We start from the raw sequence: 19,821 nt of genomic DNA, 5'->3' as shown, positions 1-19,821 counted from the left end.
GCGACTGGCGACGCGGGACATATGCGACTCATCGTAGAATGGCCCATATCTCCCATAGTTTCGAATAAATTTCAAGTCTTTTTACATTTTTTGTGCGAGCTTTGCGTATGATGCAGGCTTTAGTGTAAACTGACGCGTCATCTGGTAGAGAAAAAGTGCATATCTTCATTTATTGAATTTACCTGGTGTTGGATTAGTGTTTATCTCAATGTTTTTATTATATATTTTTACAATAAGTATATATCAAATAGTTAAAGAAAATCACAGAGATATAACCAAAGAATCTAACAATTGGACATCCAATTTTTTATGAGTAAATAACATGACGGACGGCAACCGCTGTATGTATTATATCGAACGAAAAAAACGTTTTTGCCGTATGACAGTGCGAATAGGCAAACAATATTGCGGTGAACATCAGCCGGAAACTGAAGGCTCCTTTGACATCGATGACAGGAGAGTGAAGTGTCCGTTGGATCCTACACAGTAAGTATTCATTAATCAAGAGTATAACTATAACTATATTTATGTGAATTAACGACATAGTAGAGTTTTCCGCATTTAATTTGACATCAATCTCTCTTTAGCACATGTTATCAATCAAAGCTGATGAAACATTTAGACGTGTGCAACATTAAACGGAGATTAGACGCACAACCTGCATTTATAGTCAAGGGAACAAACTTGGATCAGGAGACTACAGTGAAGCCGATGCATGTGCCGTTATCACAGCTCAATGAAGCTGTGATAGAAACAGTAATAAAGAAGATCAATTCTGCCTATGGTAAAATTATTTAAATGTGATAGTTTTAAAAAGTAGTTGTAAGGGAATTTAAGTCGCTATAAACTGTAAGATCAATCTTATAAATTTTTTTTCAAAATTGAAAAAAATTTAAGCATTTTTGTTTTATTAAAAATGATTTTATTAAAATATAATAATACTAACTTATATTATATTAACTATTTTTGTACGCAATTTTATATAGAAGAATCAAGAAATGTTGAAGCTACTAATTTGGCATTTTTAAAAAATTAGATATAGGTGTCGCTAAATCAGTCCCTGATCAGTGATTCAAAATAAAAAGTTAAATTTTTTTTATTCTTTATATTTATACAGAAACTTTGATACCTATAAGGAAAGTTGAAAATTGTCAAAATAACAAAATAGTTGCCAAGTATCAGAGATAAAAATTTTATGAAAAAAGATTATCATTATTTTGTCGATAAAAGAAAAATATTTTATTCATAAGCTACTATATAATCAGTACTGAACTCTAAATATACTGTAATATGCCATGACTCCCAGGTTGTGATTTTAAATGTCTGCATACGCATTTATGCATATCTAAAATTATCATAAAAATGGAGGCTTTTAATATGCCTACTGGAGAAAGAGACATAGTAAATCTACTGCTCTTTTTGTTGACCTGTGCTTATGCTGGTATATATAAAAAGGCATGTTTCAGTATTACGTGTAATTATAAAGTTTAATAGTGTCCAGATAGAGAATGTATTTAAAAAAATTGCATTTAAAACAATTTGATGTTAAAAACTATATAGTAAAACTTTCAAAAGATGTAAAGAAATTTGACTTTTAAACATTTAATATAATCTAACATTTTAATTGTAAAAGACAAAATGTTTTATCTTTATATTCTTCTATACATGTATGTATATTGCATCTTATTCAGAAAAACTGCCAGAGTTTCCTCAAGTAATATTGCAGCATGATGTACTGGAACATAAATTAACCGACAAGTCTTGCGGTGCTAATACCAGAAAGCATTTACTTCAAAATTCATCTCTACTTGGACATTTGGAACAAGCGGGTCTTGTGCAAGACGATACCTGTTTTATTGAATTTGGGGCAGGAAGAGGTATGTTAGACATTAATAGTGCTTTGCACTTTTAGAGTTTAGGAGTTTTACTTTGGATTTATTAACAGACTTTTTAACCAATTGACAATGTATTTGAATAACTTTGATAAATTTTAATCAACAATTGCGTAAAGAGAGAAAGTACATTTGATTCAAAAAATCGAATCAGAAGTATAAGACATTAATATAAGCCTTCATATCTTGGTAGTTTAACTTTTTGACTTTCTCAAAAGTTATAATTTTAATAAAAAACATTTTTATCTTTTTCTGTTGAATAATTTAGTAAAATCGAAATAAATCATACACAGGATTATATCCTAAATGTAATTCTATTTTAAACAGCTCAGTTAACATACTGGTTGGGACAGATAATAAAGAACAAATCCAACTCTTGCATTTTGCTAGTGGATCGTTCCAGTCTTCGGCACAAGAACGACAATAAGCTTAAAAAGGAGGAGAGTGGTCTCATGATAAAAAGAGTGCGTGCTGACATTGCCGATCTGCGATTGAACGAGATCATTGAAATCCAGCCGATTAAGTACAAAGTCGGAATAGCAAAACATCTCTGCGGCACGGCCACAGGTAATACACACGACGATGCCATTAATGCCTTGCACTTTTGTTCAGATATTTCCGGCTCAAATACATCATATCTGACCAAACATGCATAATTATTGTCGATTAAATAATCTATAGCTATTCGAATAATATATTAATCGATTAAGAATGTATGGACCACATAGATGTTTAAAATATTAGCAAAATTGTAAAAATTTCCTAGATTCCTTGTTTTATTTATTCTGCTTCAATCTATGAGAAATGCGCTTTTGTTTCTATAAAATTGATATTAAATCTATGTTTCAATAAAATAAGAAATGCGATTAATATCGTATAGTCGATACATCCTTAAAAAATGGATTAATCCATTCAAAGCAGAATTTAAAGCAAAAACCCTAAAGTGGAATTACAAAATATTATTAACGTTTAGTATATATATTTATCTAGTATATTCTACAACCTCTGATATTACATTTGCAGACTTGGCTATACGTTGTTTGATAAAGTCGATGAACAGGGAGCCTGAAGTCGATATCCGCGGTTTAGTCCTCGCTTTTTGTTGCCATCACAAGTGCGAGTATTCGTCTTACGTGGGCAGAAAGTATCTACAACAATGTGGTTTTACCGCAGAAGAGTTCCCTATTTTGTGCAGCATAGTCAGTTGGGCGACTTGTGGTTCTCGTTCAAAAAGTAACATTAAACTGAAACATAATTCCGTAATCCAACATGAGGAAAGCAATGTTTATCAGTCTTCTTCGAAATTATATCACGAACGCGAATTTATCGGACGCAAAGCCAAAACGCTGCTAAACTGGGGTCGTCTCATCTTCCTGCAAAGTGCTGGATTTCAAGCCGAGTTATTTTATTACATTTCTACTGATGTTTCGTTGGAAAATATGTGTATCGTGGCTATTAGAGAACGATGATCGGAATATTTTATATTGTTAACATTATGTTGATATTATTTTTGCTGCTCGCCAATAAATATATTTTTAGATAATTTACAGTTTTAAGTGATTGTTAAATGTATACGAAATTGTAATATGCGAAAAATCTTTCTAAAAAACATTTAGTTCAACATAAAAGCGGCAAGTTAATTCCACCTCCTTTTATAGACGCATTAAAAGCTTCATCTATGATATGTGTATGATGGATATGTGAGAGATGTGATAAAGTTTGAAAAAGAATATATAGTATATAATAAATACACTCACCCGAAAAAAAAGCGGTACACTGAAAATGTGGGAAAAATTCATCAAATTTCAACTGACGATAACTTCGTAAATAATAAAGATAGAAAGTTCTATAAAATATGGAAATGAAGCTAAAAATCTCTACTTTAAGAATCAATTTATTTCAATGTTGCAAAATAAATTTATTGAAAATGGCGGATGACAAAGCGCGAGCATGCAAAATTGAAAAATAATGGTTCGAGTTTGCGACGGTGCACGGTATAAACAAAAAATTGTAGCTTATTGGGATCAAAAGCGTACGAAAGTACAGAGTCTCCTCTTTAAAATGCTTTTTTATGCATCTCGATACGATGATTTTTCGCCGAGAGATTCGCATTTGAAGAAAAAGGCAGATTCTTACTTCAAATGCGAATCTCTCAGCGAAAAATCATCGTATCAAGATGCATAAAAAAGCATTTTAAAGAGGAGACTCTGTACTTTCGTACGCTTTTGATCCCAATAAGCTACAATTTTTTGTTTATACCGTGCACCGTCGCAAACTCGAACCATTATTTTTCAATTTCGCATGCTTTTGCTTTGTCATCCGCCATTTTGGAGAAAATTGTTGCACATTATTGCGTTATGAATTTTCGAACACTAGACATCCAAACTTTTAAAATGGTTTTTAAAAAATCCTGCTAGCTGTATTACGTGCCGAGATATTCAATTTTGAACCAGACCGAATTGCAAGAATAAGAATTCCGTGGTCATCAGCTCCGCGGTATTTTAAAACTCCAAACTCTTCTTACGGTTGTAAGTGTCAATTCTGCTTTTAGCGTTACCCAGGATCAACGGCGTGGACGTGGCAGAAATCTGATCCCGTGTGTGTGTGTGTGTGTGCGTGCACCACTGGGATAAGGACCTCATGGCTCGTCAGGTCCACGATATTTAACGACTCCAAACCCTCCCGGTGGTGCGTGTACAATTGCGTGTGCGCGCGCGTATATTAATAATGGGTATGACCTCCTCGTGCGCGTATTACCTCATTCATGCGACGAGGTATACTCCTTATTAATGTTCTAATTTCAGACTGCGTAATGTCATTCCACTCTATTTCAAGAACTCTTCGAAGTTCTGGCAATGACTGAGGAGCAGGTATATGATTTCGTACTTTTCTGTTAATATTGTCCCATAGGTGTTCAATGGGATTTAAATCTGGACTCATTGCTGGCCATTCGAGTCGATTTATGCCAACTTCATCGCAGAAATCAAGCACTTTTCTCGCAATGTGCGGTCGAGCATAAACAAAAAGTCAGGGCGGAGAAATCACAAAAGATCTGCAGACATCTCCTTCGGATGCAAAACAATTGATTGAAAAATAATGGTTCGAGTTTGCGACGGTGCACGGTATAAACAAAAAATTGTAGCTTATTGGGATCAAAAGCGTACGAAAGTACAGAGTTTCCTCTTTAAAATGCTTTTTTATGCATCTCGATACGATGATTTTTCGCTGAGAGATTCGCATTTGAAGTAAGAATCTGCCTTTTTCTTCAAATGCGAATCTCTCGGCGAAAAATCATCGTATCGAGATGCATAAAAAAGCATTTTAAAGAGGAGACTCTGTACTTTCGTACGCTTTTGATCCCAATAAGCTACAATTTTTTGTTTATACCGTGCACCGTCGCAAACTCGAACCATTATTTTTCAATTTTGCATGCTCGCGCTTTGTCATCCGCCATTTTCAATAAATTTATTTTGCAACATTGAAATAAATTGATTCTTAAAGTAGAGATTTTTAGCTTCATTTCCATATTTTATAGAACTTTCTATCTTTATTATTTACGAAGTTATCGTCAGTTGAAATTTGATGAATTTTTCCCACATTTTCAGTGTACCGCTTTTTTTTCGGGTGAGTGTATATAATTCAATAGATTTTGGCTTCATTGAATTACATGAAGGTTTGCAGTCTATAATCCACACCCCCAATTACTTTTGGTCGGTAAAATCGTTGTTGAACTTATCGATTCAACCGAGTGCGAATAAACGAGCTGAAGTAGTGTAAAGTTGTAAATGGTTACCCCTTCTTACTGGACAAATTTATTGCCCCGCCCAATACAAGTGACCTAACGCTATTCAAACATTCCGATGTACGGGCGGAGGATGCTTACATAGTTGGACTTTTTCTATATATTGTTTTCTAAAACGCTGTTATTTTAACAAGTGGACTTAGAATATCGACAACGTGACACACAGAGAAAAAGAGGGAAACATCTTTAAGGTGTGTACAAGCCTCACGTTGCACGTGCGTCGATTTTTTGTTAAGATTCGTGTATTTTTCGTGTATAATTCATCTATTTCGGTGACTATGTACCTCCGAACACTTGTATAGAGTAGTAACAATAGCAATAGCGCTCGTCAGCTGTAAAATTGTATACGTCTTCTATGCGTGTATGATATTGCACGCCACGCCTATAAACATGCGATGTCGAGCGGCTTTCTTCCTCATTGCATTGAATGGGCTTTCCTGTTTTCAGAGTGTGAGCAAGAGTGTTAACATTCTGACATGTCCATTCTAGACGAGCGCAACGAGTACCTGAATAATCCGTACCTTGACGACCACGGATTCGAGTACGGCGACTTCACGACATTCTATGTCACAGTGGCCATCTGTGCCATCTTTGGTGGGATTCTGTTTATTCTGAACATTGCGTTCTGTTGGTGTTCACGGCACCGGGAGTATTGGCAGAATCGTCATACCGGTAAGTTGAAAAATTCTCTTGTCTCTACTTTCAGAGTTTTTACATCTTACATATTCTATTTCTACATGCAATTGCAACTGACAAACTTTTTCTGCAATAACATTATTATTTTGATTAAGGCAATAGATGGATCCAACCTTTGTGGACTGTGTTACCGCACAAAACGCCACCGCTTGATCTCAGCGAATTGGAGGCTGGTCATATCCCATATTCTCAAGTGAGGCAAGAGCAGTCTCCGAGTGTTGTACCGCAAGCGCAGGAGTATCTGGAGATGCAGAAGCGCGAGAGTGAGATCTGAAATAGCTGACAACGTCCATTTCGTGATCAGTGTGTTATAGGAAAACAGTAGTAGCACTCATACTTGACATATATACATATATCTGAAGCCAAAACGTTAATTGAGTCCAATTAACCAATAAAGTCCAATTAACCCTTTGCACTCAACTATTGTGCCGTGAAGCCTTTGCGTCAGCTGCTACTTGTTGGACTTTCCACTACAGATTATCTCCACAAGCACTATTGTCTTGCTTATATTAAGAATATTATTTTTTTTAGTTTTTCACAAGATAATTTATCATTGGAAAATTGACTATTGAGATAGTGATCCACAGACAAGTTATTTTAATAATTGCATTTGACATTAGTTGCAAGCAAGTTGACTAGTAATCTCGGACAGTATAGATAAAATCTCTTGCAATGGGTTTACACGTTTTCTGGCCTGCCACAGCCTGCCTAACCCTCTTTGTGGTTTGCGTCATAATTTTATTGCTGAAATATGGCGCACGTGCCTGCAAATTGCGACACGAACCACTACCATCTGATGAAGAATGGGAGGGTAAAGCGTACACCAGAAAACTGTCTGTTTCTGTCTAGCATGAGAATGAACATTGATCTGAAAAAATTACCTTAGATTAAGTAATGTTTTTATCACAGATAAGAATATTGATTAGAATTTTTTGCGATAGGCCGGAGACTCAAAGAAATAACTTCCAAATTTGCTTCGAATTTTTTTTTATAAAAATGAAAGTTAAAAACTAGAAGCTTTTCGGTAACTTGATATTTTCTAAACACGCAAATCTCGTATATTATTGCATAAACTTAGTATTAGTCATAAGATAAATGATCTATTCCGTCCATTTGCTGCATACGTACTACTATGTTTTTTTATTAACATGAATGCATACATGTTTCTTCGGAAATCAATATGCAATAATTGTTTAAAAAATTCTTATGAAATCTCAAACTAGCAATAAGATGTCGAAAGAAAACCAATTTTATATCCGTCCATCTCTTTTGAGATTATTTGATATGCTCTTATTCGAAACGATTTTTTAATAATATTGACAATCAAACGCAATTTTGTAATTTTTGTATACATTAGTAATACATTTTACAAATGAAACAAGTGTTATAATTTTTTCCACCTCACTTGATAAAATTGATATTCCAATGTCGATCAACGCAATTCTAATAAAATATGCAATACAATATTCCGTGGAATATCCAAATTCTTGTATATATAATATTTTACTTTTATTGACAACGTTGGATTTTTGTTACATGTGTGTAGTGGTTGCACAATTACTTTAATAAGTAATAAGTAGATACATTATACAATTTTTTATAGGAGTAAAGAAAAAAGTCATCGAGTTCATCGAGCTACGATACATCAAATTCAGAAATGTCTTACATTACGTGGCCATCCGAGTGACCAAATAATGTCACTAATGGGATAACCGCGCGATCGGCGATTTAAACAAATACTTTCAACAATGAATTTTATCTAATCGTTAGAAAAAGCAATTGCAATCCGTATAACAAATTGGCGTTTTTAAAAAATATGCAATCACATTTGTTTAATCTCACGTGAACAGAATATGTAGAAAATTGTTTACGATTTGTCGTACCAACAAAACAGCCAAAAGAAAATTGCACGAATGAGATTAAACCATCAATAAGATTGACGCTCGTAAAACTTAACGATTCGCAGCAGAACGACGATTCAAGTGTGTACTCTAATTGTCCTCTAACGAATAAAATTTCGAACAATTCTCTTATTATAATATCTAGAATATCTACGGATTGTTCCGAAAAAATGTGCACATAGGTAGTAAAAGATTATCCTAGAAGAAATTTAGAAAAAGATTTTCCTTCACGAGATTTCAAGTACGTGATTGAGAATTAAAGCTGGATAATTAAACATGAATTGTTTCCCGATGATCTTGAAATTCGAAACGCGGATGCGCGCAATTTAACATTCACAGCTTTCTTCAAGTAAAATCATTATCGAGAGAAATCTATTTCGAAATTTCTCCGAGAACGAAGCGTTCGCTATGACACGCACTTTTCTTGGAACGTTCTATGTAATAATTGAAAGATCTGCAAAATTAGTCTCTAGGTTTACTGATGTACCTTCTATCATGCTATGTGTTACTATGCGATTAAAACATGGAGAGCTTTTTGCCAACTCCACACAGAAGTCAAGCACGTTGCACATTGTGCTCGTTACATCTGTCGTACACTGAGAGATAATCGCATCCCCGCACGTTTAAACACTTCAGGATTGCGCGAAATCCCGCAAAAACCGAAAAAAAAAACTTTCGCATTTCGTAGAAACAGTAAGTGATCCCACATTTCCGAAATGGTTTTAGATACCAAAGGACTCCTTCGGGCAGAACTTTGCAAATAATTTTGCATCGCAGATCGCGCATGTAACTAGCACTCATTGCAACATAGATGCAACGTTCGTTAGAGACGTTTAATACCTTCAACCGGCGATACGAGTCCACTTCCGGTTTCGTCATTCTAAAATACAAACGGTCGCTTATGAAATCGCAGCTTTGCGAAATTTAGTGTCGATTTCAAGCGGGAATTCACGCCCGGTAGAATTCAATTTACTAGTTGAAGGATTATATAAGGACAGACAATACTGGCCTGCAAAATTAGACATTCTTTTTGTTCTTTGGAAAATAAGAGTAAGTTTTCCTATTTTTTTGTGCGCTAAATTCGAATCCTCAAAAAGGGCGAATTATAACAAAATTTTGAGAATACGTAAAAAAATATGCCAAAAATAACAATTTTAGCTACATTTACAATGTAGTTACTCCGAAAAGAAGGAAATTTTTTCTTCAGTAACTATTACACCATCCTAAAAAATACCAATTTTTCTCTTTGAGATATATAACTAAAATTTAAAGATATAAATTAACGCGCTTCTCTTCTCGATGAATGTTGTTTGAAAATTTTACACAGGAAAAGCAAGAAAAGGCAAAAGGAAAATTATATTTTGAGACAGCTTAAGTAAAATTAAATTATACGAAAAAAGAGATAAAGTTTGTTTTCGGAGTAGCATTGTACCTGTGTGGAAAAATCGTCATTTTTCATACATATTCCTTGGATTTTCTCAAAATTCTAATGTGACGCGCATTTTTTAAAGCTGGATTCGGATTCAGTATATAACGAATTATGGAAATGTACTCTTTTTCTCCAAATTATAAATCCTTGCAGGGCAGTGTAATTAGAGAAGAGCCCACAGAATAGAGATAACGCTATATCTTAGTTTATCTTATTTCGATAGATTCACTTAACGCGTAATGATGATATGCTGTAATATGGGAGCTAGAACTAGACGCTTGGCGATGACGCGTGCACGATTCCGCGAGTACGGCTGTATATATTCAGAAATTAACTCATTCAAAAAACAGCTCATAAGATTAATTCATTCATTAATAGAAAATTTAATTTTAGATTGAAAATTTGTGAAAAAAATTAGCGTTCACAAATTGATTCCTACAAAAATCTCATTAAAGTCTCTGAAGTCTCTGGAAGAGCTTGGAAAATCGCTGACTTGTTTTCACAATTCAAGACTCTGTCGCGTGGAGATTCTAGATGAGGAAATGCCTTCGAAATATTATTAGATATCATAAAAATATGCTCTCCTCGCGACATGTCGACTATTGTACTTTTTGAGACGTGTCGCGTGCATACGGGTCGCATACGCGTGCACTACCAAACGCGCAAACAGCTTAACTTGTTCTTTCACCGACGAGCGCGTCCTGTATACATCTAGATTTAAAAACAAATACAATCTTGTACGCAGGGAGGAGGGATTTGATTTTTCGCGGCGTCGAAAAGATATCCAATGATCTTTCTCTCTTTATCTCTCAATCGCAATCTCTCTCTCTCACACACACACGCGCACGCACGCACGCACGCGCGCGCGCGCTCACACACACACACACACACACACACACACACACACACACACTCTCTCTCTCTCTCTCTTTCTCGCACGCGCAAGCACGTGCATACTTGACGAGACAACGAAACGACGAGTTTTTAGTTTGATTTTCATGCTCATTGGCTTGCGAGTTTCCATATTGCCAGTTATCATGTGATACATTATTATAACGTTATTTGCAAATATATCAACATCGGAAATAATGACGTCCTGTCGAGAGGGGAAAAGCGCGGAAGATTCCGGGAAAATTCATTAGGCTCGTGCGAACATTCTACGCGTTTCCGCGTTTTATTTCATCTTTAATTCTCTCGGCGAAATAAATGTTTTGATGTGGCTCTCTTTTGTTCGTTATTTTGATTTCGGAATTTTGATTCGCCGTAACCGTTTAAACCGTTTAAACGGGCAGCTGTTTGGCTTATTGTTAGCTATTCGCATCATCGAATCCTCATTTCGAATCGGTGAATCTTCGCGGCATAACAATTACCGGAATATCTCGCGCATATTATATGACACAGGACACAGTTACTTTGAACACCGAACACTGTATATTTATGTGACAATCGAATGAAAGCTGTTTAGTATGACAAATATTGTACATTATTTTAACTGGGTCAACAACGAAGCCAAAGACGGGCCACCGCTGCGTTCCTTGCGACAAACAATAATAATATTAATAATATTTTATAATAATAATCGCTGTATGGGAAGACGAGAGAACAGCTTTGGCAGATGAATCTTATCTTCTGCGAGCCTTTGAAATGATGGCTGTTTCTAGTCGGGGAATTCTACGGTGTACTACGTTTATCAATCGAGCAGCCAATGGTGCAGATTTTGCAAGAACTAACGCTCGAGTTTTCATCGGAAAGATGTTTAGATTTCTCAATTGAAGGTTATAAGAAAATATCTCACATCGATAAGAGAGGATTTCAGGATTTGTGCACCGCGCGAATCAATTGCAACAAACTGCAACACTGTTCAACACGCATCAACAGCCGTGTCATCGAGTTTTCGTCATCGTCTCGAACCTGTTACATATCGGTTCCTGATCGATTTTGTGTGGTTTAACCCTCTCAAGATCTCGCCGACGTCCATTTTTAGAAAAGCTTTACGCGATCAATAACTTCTCTACGACAGAAACTTGCTGCAAATTGTGTCAGTGGGTTAGACAGAAGGATTTCTTCCACGCGTTGTGTGTATGTATGTGATTCTGAAACAAATATGACATTTTCTATAAACTGCCACAGCAAGAAAAATAGTACATTGCAATCCTGGGAGGGTTAATAACCTCCAAGTTACCCCCGAGAACGGAAATGATCATCGAGGCCGAGTGCATACCGTCTCGAATTATTTAATTAACAGTAATTAAGCTGTATAATTAACCGACGATAGCGCACGCGTAAAAGCGGTTGTAATAGCGCAGCGCACGTCGCTGCATCTGAGATGCATGATTCCTAAGCAATACGTGTGATGAACGCTTCAGCGATCAGCGATACAGCGATACAGCGTTGCCGTCGAAATTTGCGCCCTGCCTCGCAATCAATTCCAATTGCCAATAATTAACCAATTGGCAATTGGACCAAGGAATGGACAAAAGATAAGAATCGGTGTACGATGAGAGTGCGCGCTTTCGTTGCCCAATTAAACAAGATGATTGGAGATTGGCGGATGATTACTGCTTGCTTGATTTCTTGTTCGACCGTTCACCTGAAAAGAAAAAATCGGGTCGTTTGAATTTAGTGACTTTGAAATGTCATTTTTATGCATTTTCTAGAGACAAATACTGCATTTTACGAAACTCCTATAGGTGGAAAGTAATGGACAATTGATCCAAATGACACATACATAACACTCGAGAAGAATAAATTCAGTTGAGAATAAACCAAAATTACCTTTGGTGGACTTTTTGGTATTGGTCTCCGGTTTACATTTTTTGTTGAGTTTTCGCGTCTTGTCGCAGGTTGGATCGCTGTTAGCTTTCAGATTATCGATTCTCGACATTGATTGATTCACACATCCGCTCCATGTGCCCTTCTCGTATCGACATGCTACGATCAACGTCAATCGATTAAGAAACGTGCTTCCGTCCCGACAATGCGTCCGGTATTATATTCTTCAATATAATCGTGGCTCACCTTTCTTGCACTTCTTCTGTATAGTCTTGGTCTGCTCGCAGGACTTGTCGCCCTTCTTGAGACTTAAAGTACGCGTCCGCATGTTGGTGTTGGAGTCGCATTCCGACCATTGACCCTTCACATATCTGCATGACGAGGAGCTGCCGGATGCTGCGTCAGTAGACGCGAAACGTCAATAGAAACAATTGGACGTAACGTCAGTCAAACGAATAGAGAGAAACTTTTAAGGGCGATGTAAGAATTTCATTAATTACGCCCGTCTATGTACGCGTGCTGTACAAAGTATTCTAAAAATTTATAAATCAAAATGTTAGAACGGACACATTTTCAACAACCCAAGTATTAGATGAAAATCGATTCGAAATTTTAAATGTTTAAATGTATTTCTTATTTCATACCAAAACATCAAATAGATTTGGATTGTGCAAAAAGTTCCTATATAAATTAATATAATTTTAACGTTTTTAATAAAGGAAAAATTTGCAATTTATATTTTTTCCTAATCAATGATGATGATGATGAAGAGAGAGAGAGAGAGAGAGAGAGAGAGAGAGAGAGAGAGAGAATTTGAAATTAATTGTAAGAAACAAAAAACAAACAATTGCCAAATCGCGAATGCCAGAATGGATGGAGTAATACAATGATTACATATTGTTGCTGTTTCGGATGAATGATTGTCAAATTGGTCACACTAAATCCGTAATAAAGTAAGTCTAGAAAATTTCCACGGTCTTATCATTGTTTTAATATGTTAGTCGTATATTCTGAATTGACCACTTGTAGATGAGTCGCGCATAACGTTAGCGGTTGCGCGCTTTACGCGCACTGACTGACAACTAGCTCAACAAAAAATTATGTTGCTTACGTACATCACCGTATATGATTCATCACAAAGTGGTGTAAACGGATGGCAACATAATTTATTCGTCTGAACGCGTAAACGTGTGCACGTTGTTCGGTGCTTAAACTGCCTAAGTCGTCTAAAGTGTGAGCTTTATATTTTCTATGCATCCATCCCTAATAAGAAAGTGTAACGCGGATTTGATAATCATAGAAAGAGAAACTTACTTCGTTCCTTAGTACCGCGCACTGTTCGCACAAGGACTTCCTTATCGTCTTCCTCCCACAGGTCAGCTTCCGCCCGTGCGATTGTAAAGATCATCGATAGGGCAACGGCCACGAGAGCCAAACACCAGTACAGCTTCATTCTGTCACAAAGAAATGGAGAACGCTTTATTAAGCTTCATTCTTAACAAGAACCGTTTTGATTAAGCAAAAAGACAGAAAGAATGCGGGTCTAAAGATAAATTGATATATAAATCTGTTAACTGGGTAATTACTTGGCCAAAAACGGTCTCTATGCGTACCGCAGTTAAAAGTGACCAAGAGGAATGAGAATTAATTCGTCTTATTCACAAAAAGAAATACGAATACAATTTAATTTATTTTATATTATTATTAATATTATCATTTATGTTTATTTCTATATTACATTTCTATATTATATTTTGTTTGAAAAAATTAATTTTTCTATTAAAGTTTTTTTTATAAAAATAAAATTTAACAAAAACTAGAAAACATTTCAAACAACTCAATATATATGTACAGAAATTTATGGTAATAACAAAGAGTTTTGGAGTTAAGTGTTCTTCTCGCTTTACTTTTTAAATGTTCCTGTATCGTAACAAGTAAGTACGAAATGTATAACTCAAATGTCATCACAAATCGTGGCAGCGAGTGGATTGGCGAGTTTTCAAAAACGACAATTAATACTCGCTAATTCGATGAAAGCGACGCGCGCACGGTCCCTTCCCTCCTCCACACACATACAAAGAGAATGTCCTTTTCAAAGTTAATTGAGATTTCAAGATAAATGAAAGTGTATCAAATTGACAGTAAAATTACCACAAATTTTACCACCGAGTTTCACGATTAGTTTCTCATGTTCTCAAGCAACGCGTCTCTCGGGCTTCAATCTTTTTCGCGAAAGCAGTTTACACTGTACTTTGCAATGTTAATTATGGCTAAATCCGTCAATCACAACAAAAAGCCTGTCGTGCCGTGTCAATGTTGAACTCGTGAAATCTCAGCTATCGTTCGTTCGGCACTCTGACGCAGTTATTAAACTTTTTCAAGGCAAGACGTACTTCCGTTCTTATTAAGATTAATTCGGATTATTTCAACTATCTCCGTGCAATATTTGATAAAAGTTAATGTAAAAAATGACTATAAAGATTTTAATGTATTTAATGATTATTATAATCAATCATTCTTAAAATCAACTTTAATATCGCGCAGATTCGACCATTTGCAAAAGATGTTACTATCCGCGTGTTGGTTTTAGCGCACGAAAGCTGAGAATTGATTGATTGGAGAGTGTGCGATACGCACACGACACGCACTAACGATTGATTCAAGGTCTTTCCTTAGATCGATGACGCGCAGCTTCGCATGTGAAGCGATCCAACCATGACGATGATCGGAGCCCCAGCCACCAAGGCCAACGGGACCAATTAATCATCGGCGATAATCGGACGAAGGGGATCGGACGGAGATGTCGCGTGGGGGGAATTTGGTAATCGACATTTTCATCAACGGTTATAGATTATTCTCTCTATGTACCGTCGGGCTTATGAATAAGTCGCATCATCTCGGTTGCTCTGCTCGAAACTCGAGGAACGTATTCCAAATTCAAAAACGCGGATGTGTACGCAGATTAAGGACTTGAAAGCTTCCGAAATCCCAGAGCTCTGAGTCCAGGGATTCCATCATCAGACAGCTGTATCGTGCAAACGCGGTTAAGAGACCCCGGAGACATAAGTAGATTAAAATACAAACTGGAGTATATCGACGACATGTCTCACGAATCTATCAAATTCTTAATTGTTAAGAAATAAAAATGCTTCATTATAAAAAATAATAATTTCTGTGAAAAAAAAACAATTAAGCAATTTGCAGTCCATTAATTAATTTAAAAATTCCAAATTCCAAATCGTAAACAATGTGGCAACTAGAAATTTCTTTGCAAACACCGTGCTTTACGAAAAAATCTTATAGGTGGAAAATATTATATATATATACATATACACGTGGTTAACGATCAGTTTTCAAATGACCCATATATCCGTTATTAATACTCCGTTATTAATGAGCGACAAAAAGATGTGAACCAAAATGCGATACACATTACGCTTTTGATACCATACATTTCGCTCGTGTACGTATCCGTACAAGTCATTCTCTTCCATTAGTCGACATTAAAGTAATCAGTCCACTCGTCGTCTGCAATCTTGCTGGACTACGAGCAATATCGGTCGTAAGCGACACTCTCCCCCTTTGTCGCAGATCTCTGCTTTACGTCTAAACGATCCGCAGGGAAAATCGCGCCGTCAATTTCGTCACGGATTGACGGAATTGACGGAATTATCGCGATGCATCAGAAATGCCGGACGCGAATGAGACAGCAAGAGAGCGGACGTTGGCTTGTTCAAGTTCGCCACCGAACTTATTGTCGGTCCAACAACGTTGGTCGCGATGTGGCTACGCAAGAGTGAGAGGGATATCGGCGCAAGCAAAGCAGATAAGCATGTCGTCGAATATAGACCGGCGCGGACACGCGGTCGACGTGTCCGAGAGAGAGAAGGCAAGGGGACGTTGCCCGATGTCCAGATATATGTACGTTAGTCGCAACACAATTCGTACGCTTAATTCACGAGTTTGCTCAAGAGTTCTGTTCTCTTTTTCTCTTTCTCGCATCTTAAATATTTCACTCATTTCTACAAAATAAAATTTTCATTTCCACAGATTTTATTTTGGAAAATTGTGTCGCAAGAACATTCAACGGCGATCAAAGGATTCGCGATAAACGGAGCGTCAATTATTTCGTTACCCTTTTTAAGCATTAAATTGCAAAAGTATTTGATAAAGATTTAAAAATTTATGATAAACCACAAAATGATTTCCTTCTCTGGTGTAGCACCCAAATTCATAAACAAGTATTTGTGCATAATCATGCGCACAGAAAGAATTGGAGAAAAACTGTCACGTTGCGCAGCATTATATAGCTGGTGAAATATCGCATGTGGAATGCAATTTATCAATAGAGCAAAATGAAGCCCATAGATAAAGCACGATGTTATTGCGCGCGATATCAGACTTAAAAGGCTGACAGTGTAAATTAAAGGCGAAACTGCGCTCCAGAAGCGTGATTCACGTTACCCTTTATTACTGTCACTTGAAACTATATGCTGAATGCGTAACATTTTTTCCCGCGATAGGAACGACGAATTTTTCGTCGTTCAGGCCGACAAACTTTTCGTTCGCTTCAGATTCTGTAGGCGGAAAATTTCTATTTTTTCGGACATGTGATTCTCTCTTCGGCATACGAGTTCTCCTAAATATTTCAGTCTCGAAAACCTTGCTGTGACTGCTGGCCTTTTCTAAAATCCTCTTTGTGAAAGTCTTTGGAAACTCGAATACTTAAAAACTTTGTTTTTAAAGTCATGTATGTACGAGCGGGGGCGAGAGGGGAAGATAACTTTGATTTCTCGGATTTTTGTATACCGTATACGTAACGTGTGTATGCTGTACTTGCGCCACAATTTATCATCGGCAAAAATTGACGGTTGATTGTTTAAATCGACGCCGAACGACAAGACGGAAATATCATGTTGTATAAATAAATTGCCCTTCGACCTTTCTTTCTTTCGTCTCCCTCTCTAATGTCGATCACTTTACAGGCCAGTCAAAAAGTAACGCGAAAGTAATTTGTCACATATTTTCAACAACCATTTGTCCATTTCTGCGATACAATCATCAAAAAAATATCTGTTCAAAATTTATTGAAATAAATTTTATTTTATAGGAGCGACTCTAAGGAGCAATTATAGTGAGCCAAGAGAAGAGTAACAGGCAATGCAAATAATTAGCGTTTCGTGGTTTATCGCGAGTTTCTTAATTTTTATTAAATATTTTTGCTATTAAATTCTTAAAAAAAAAAATCTGTCGAAATAAAAATCTGATGTCGTGCGATTAAAATATTTATAAGTCGCGGAAGCGAAAAAAAGCAATGCAACAATTTGTTATTTACTCCTTCGTCCCTTATAGAATCCGATTTAATCTATATTTTTTTTGCTCACTATGCTTACGACAAGTAGAGCAGAATTAAACGTGGTGTCAAGGCGATCACATGAACGGGAATAAAATCCTAGAAAGTAAGAAAGTCGCCTAGAAACAAGCTCTAGCTTTTAGTCTCAGTGTCGCTATTGCGCTCGCGCGACGCACTTATAAATAGCTCAAAAATAAGGGGTTAAAAGATTGCAGTGTGGCTATTGCAACTCCTAAAAAAACTCGTATCATCTTTGTAGATTCACGCGTCGGTCACGCAGCTGCTAGAAAGTAAACGAGCACGAATTAATCCTCATTTCGTTTCCGGCCCGCGCATCTCGGAATTATGCCGTTCGCGTGTAGCGTAACGCGAAGAGAATCTCGGACGAATACATGAGCGAATCGTTCACGCTGAGAAAAAGACGAAAGTAGAAACATCAAAGTCTTTCAATTTCAATTTCAATTTCAATTTCAATTTCAATTTCAATTTCTATATAGATAATAATAGTTTGCTGTTTATTCGCACTGTTTAAATTCAATTTGCGTCACATTTTCCTCCTCTATTTCCAATCATTTCCAACTGGAGATTATCGATGTAACCGACATAGAATGGGCAACATTCTTGTCAGTTCTTTTTCGGCATCCTTGTCATTTAATACTTGAAATTCGTATCGTAAACATTACTATTTTAGTGTTCTACATGTTGCGCGATACTCGCGTGATTATATTCGACATCCAGAAGAAAAGAAAGATTGAAAGATGAAAAAAAAATGTGAGAAATTGAGATAGGACGCGCGCTCGATAGGACTGATGTTTTATAGGAGATTCCGAGGATAGCGAGAGAGCTACACGAAGAGCCCGATAAAGAGGAGGATAAAAATCTCGGCTAACAATAAAACCGCGAGAGCAAGACGCGCGCGGGGACGCAAGCGGAACGGAAGGAGCATTGATCGTCGTTGCATCGCAGACGCGCGTGCGGATGAAGAAGATTGCTGATTCCAGTCTCGCGTTACGTCGGCTCGGTACGCCCGCGGACCACCTGGTGGACCAAGCTAAGTCGCCAATTGTTGCGTCAAATGTTGAAAAATTTTTCAAAACCATCGCGAAAAGCGGCATGATTGACGGGAGGGTGGGGAGGGGAGGTGGGTCTCGGTTCCGCTCGCTCGCGAAAAATCGATCAGCAGCGCCGGGCGGCGGCGGCGGCGGCGGCGGCGGCGGCGGCGGCGGCAGCGGCAGCGGCAGCGTCGTCGGCGTCCCGTTCTCGGTCTCTCGCAAAAAGACTCACCTGCCAGAGATGCCGAGCAGCGAATCAAGTTTGATCGAGTTTCCAGGCGTACTTGAGGCTGCTTCCGTACTGTCGCGCGACTAAACGTAGCCGTAGGACACGCAGCTCTCGCGACGTGGAGGATGCTGCGGGACGTGCAGGATCTGCTTCCGTGCTGCGTAGCACTACGTGATCGGCGCGCGTCTGGATGAACAACTTGTGCTTCGGACTTGTACTTTGTTGCGTGACTCCTCCGTTGCGTTGCAATGTCGTCGACTGCCGTCGCTACTACGTGTTGCTGCCGTCACTGGCACTGCCGCCGCTGACCGGAGTCATCCCCCTCCCCCATGAGTTAGTCGTGCGAGTCCGGCATCCCTCAGGCGCCACGCATATCCTCCCCGCTCCGCTCGCTCGATCTTCCCCTTCTTCGCTGCCGTCGCCATGGTGATCATCCCTTCTAGGAAAGAGAAAGGCGGCTGAATAAATAGAAATAGAACTATAGAGAGAGAAATCTACAGGTCGTTTCACGCAACACTATTAGAGGTCAATGATTTACAATCACACATTCATCATTGAGAGAATAAATACATACCCAATTTCAAAGTATACACATGAATATAATTGTACACGCGTGCGACGTGCGATTATTCAAGCACCATCGCGTGTCATCGACAATCTATTTTTCAATAGGGAAAAAATAACGACAACGTTAG

The 19,821-nt window shown here is 37.5% G+C and overlaps 4 protein-coding genes across 5 annotated transcripts; 3 read left to right on the top strand and 1 right to left on the bottom strand.

Annotated features, from left to right (window-relative positions):
• The first annotated feature begins 31 nt into the window (after window positions 1–31).
• LOC105675865 (tRNA:m(4)X modification enzyme TRM13 homolog) lies at window positions 32–3,520 on the top strand. 2 transcript variants are annotated; one of them, XM_012373339.2, is made up of 5 exons: window positions 32–486; window positions 588–784; window positions 1,692–1,877; window positions 2,283–2,459; window positions 2,916–3,520. In XM_012373339.2, exons 1-5 carry the CDS (start codon window positions 323–325, stop codon window positions 3,359–3,361), a joined length of 1,170 nt encoding a protein of 389 aa, XP_012228762.1. In that variant the 5' UTR covers window positions 32–322; the 3' UTR covers window positions 3,362–3,520. The 2 variants fall into 2 exon arrangements, with proteins under 2 accessions (XP_012228762.1, XP_012228761.1); XM_012373338.2 differs by having other exon boundaries at window positions 2,220–2,459.
• Window positions 3,521–5,654: 2,134 nt separating this feature from the next.
• On the top strand, window positions 5,655–6,801 carry wrm1 (wurmchen 1). The gene is made up of 3 exons (XM_012373306.2): window positions 5,655–5,885; window positions 6,142–6,366; window positions 6,486–6,801. Exons 2-3 carry the CDS (start codon window positions 6,171–6,173, stop codon window positions 6,662–6,664), a joined length of 375 nt encoding a protein of 124 aa, XP_012228729.1. The 5' UTR covers window positions 5,655–5,885; window positions 6,142–6,170; the 3' UTR covers window positions 6,665–6,801.
• A 146-nt stretch (window positions 6,802–6,947) lies between these two features.
• On the top strand, window positions 6,948–8,448 carry wrm2 (wurmchen 2). Its single transcript, XM_012373307.2, has one exon. It carries the CDS (start codon window positions 7,063–7,065, stop codon window positions 7,237–7,239), a length of 177 nt encoding a protein of 58 aa, XP_012228730.1. The 5' UTR covers window positions 6,948–7,062; the 3' UTR covers window positions 7,240–8,448.
• LOC105675847 (uncharacterized) lies at window positions 7,875–19,616 on the bottom strand. The gene is made up of 5 exons (XM_012373305.2): window positions 19,130–19,616; window positions 13,807–13,946; window positions 12,739–12,888; window positions 12,496–12,651; window positions 7,875–12,310 (listed from the first exon to the last, which is right to left on the bottom strand). Exons 2-5 carry the CDS (start codon window positions 13,943–13,945, stop codon window positions 12,276–12,278), a joined length of 480 nt encoding a protein of 159 aa, XP_012228728.1. The 5' UTR covers window position 13,946; window positions 19,130–19,616; the 3' UTR covers window positions 7,875–12,275.
• Between the last annotated feature and the right edge of the window lie 205 nt (window positions 19,617–19,821).

Source organism: Linepithema humile, chromosome 6 (genome assembly GCF_040581485.1).
Source record: "Linepithema humile isolate Giens D197 chromosome 6, Lhum_UNIL_v1.0, whole genome shotgun sequence".
Lineage (NCBI taxonomy): Eukaryota > Metazoa > Arthropoda > Insecta > Hymenoptera > Formicidae > Linepithema > Linepithema humile.
Note: the sequence above shows the minus strand (reverse complement) of the source record. Positions and strands in the feature narration are given on the sequence as shown.

What these genes read in the sequence shown, in the direction of transcription:
- wrm2 (XM_012373307.2), top strand. Translation starts at nt 7,063, where the DNA reads ATGGGTTTACACGTTTTCTGGCCTGCCACAGCCTGCCTAACCCTCTTT.
- wrm1 (XM_012373306.2), top strand. Translation starts at nt 6,171, where the DNA reads ATGTCCATTCTAGACGAGCGCAACGAGTACCTGAATAATCCGTACCTT. An exon ending in TTGGCAGAATCGTCATACCG is followed by an intron (nt 6,367 to 6,485) that starts GTAAGTTGAAAA and finishes ATTTTGATTAAG; the next exon opens with GCAATAGATGGATCCAACCT.
- LOC105675847 (XM_012373305.2), bottom strand. Translation starts at nt 13,945, where the DNA reads ATGAAGCTGTACTGGTGTTTGGCTCTCGTGGCCGTTGCCCTATCGATG. An exon ending in GCGCGGTACTAAGGAACGAA is followed by an intron (nt 12,889 to 13,806) that starts GTAAGTTTCTCT and finishes CTACTGACGCAG; the next exon opens with CATCCGGCAGCTCCTCGTCA. An exon ending in ACAGAAGAAGTGCAAGAAAG is followed by an intron (nt 12,652 to 12,738) that starts GTGAGCCACGAT and finishes CGTTGATCGTAG; the next exon opens with CATGTCGATACGAGAAGGGC.
- LOC105675865 (XM_012373338.2), top strand. Translation starts at nt 323, where the DNA reads ATGACGGACGGCAACCGCTGTATGTATTATATCGAACGAAAAAAACGT. An exon ending in GAAGATCAATTCTGCCTATG is followed by an intron (nt 785 to 1,691) that starts GTAAAATTATTT and finishes CATCTTATTCAG; the next exon opens with AAAAACTGCCAGAGTTTCCT. An exon ending in TGAATTTGGGGCAGGAAGAG is followed by an intron (nt 1,878 to 2,219) that starts GTATGTTAGACA and finishes TATTTTAAACAG; the next exon opens with CTCAGTTAACATACTGGTTG.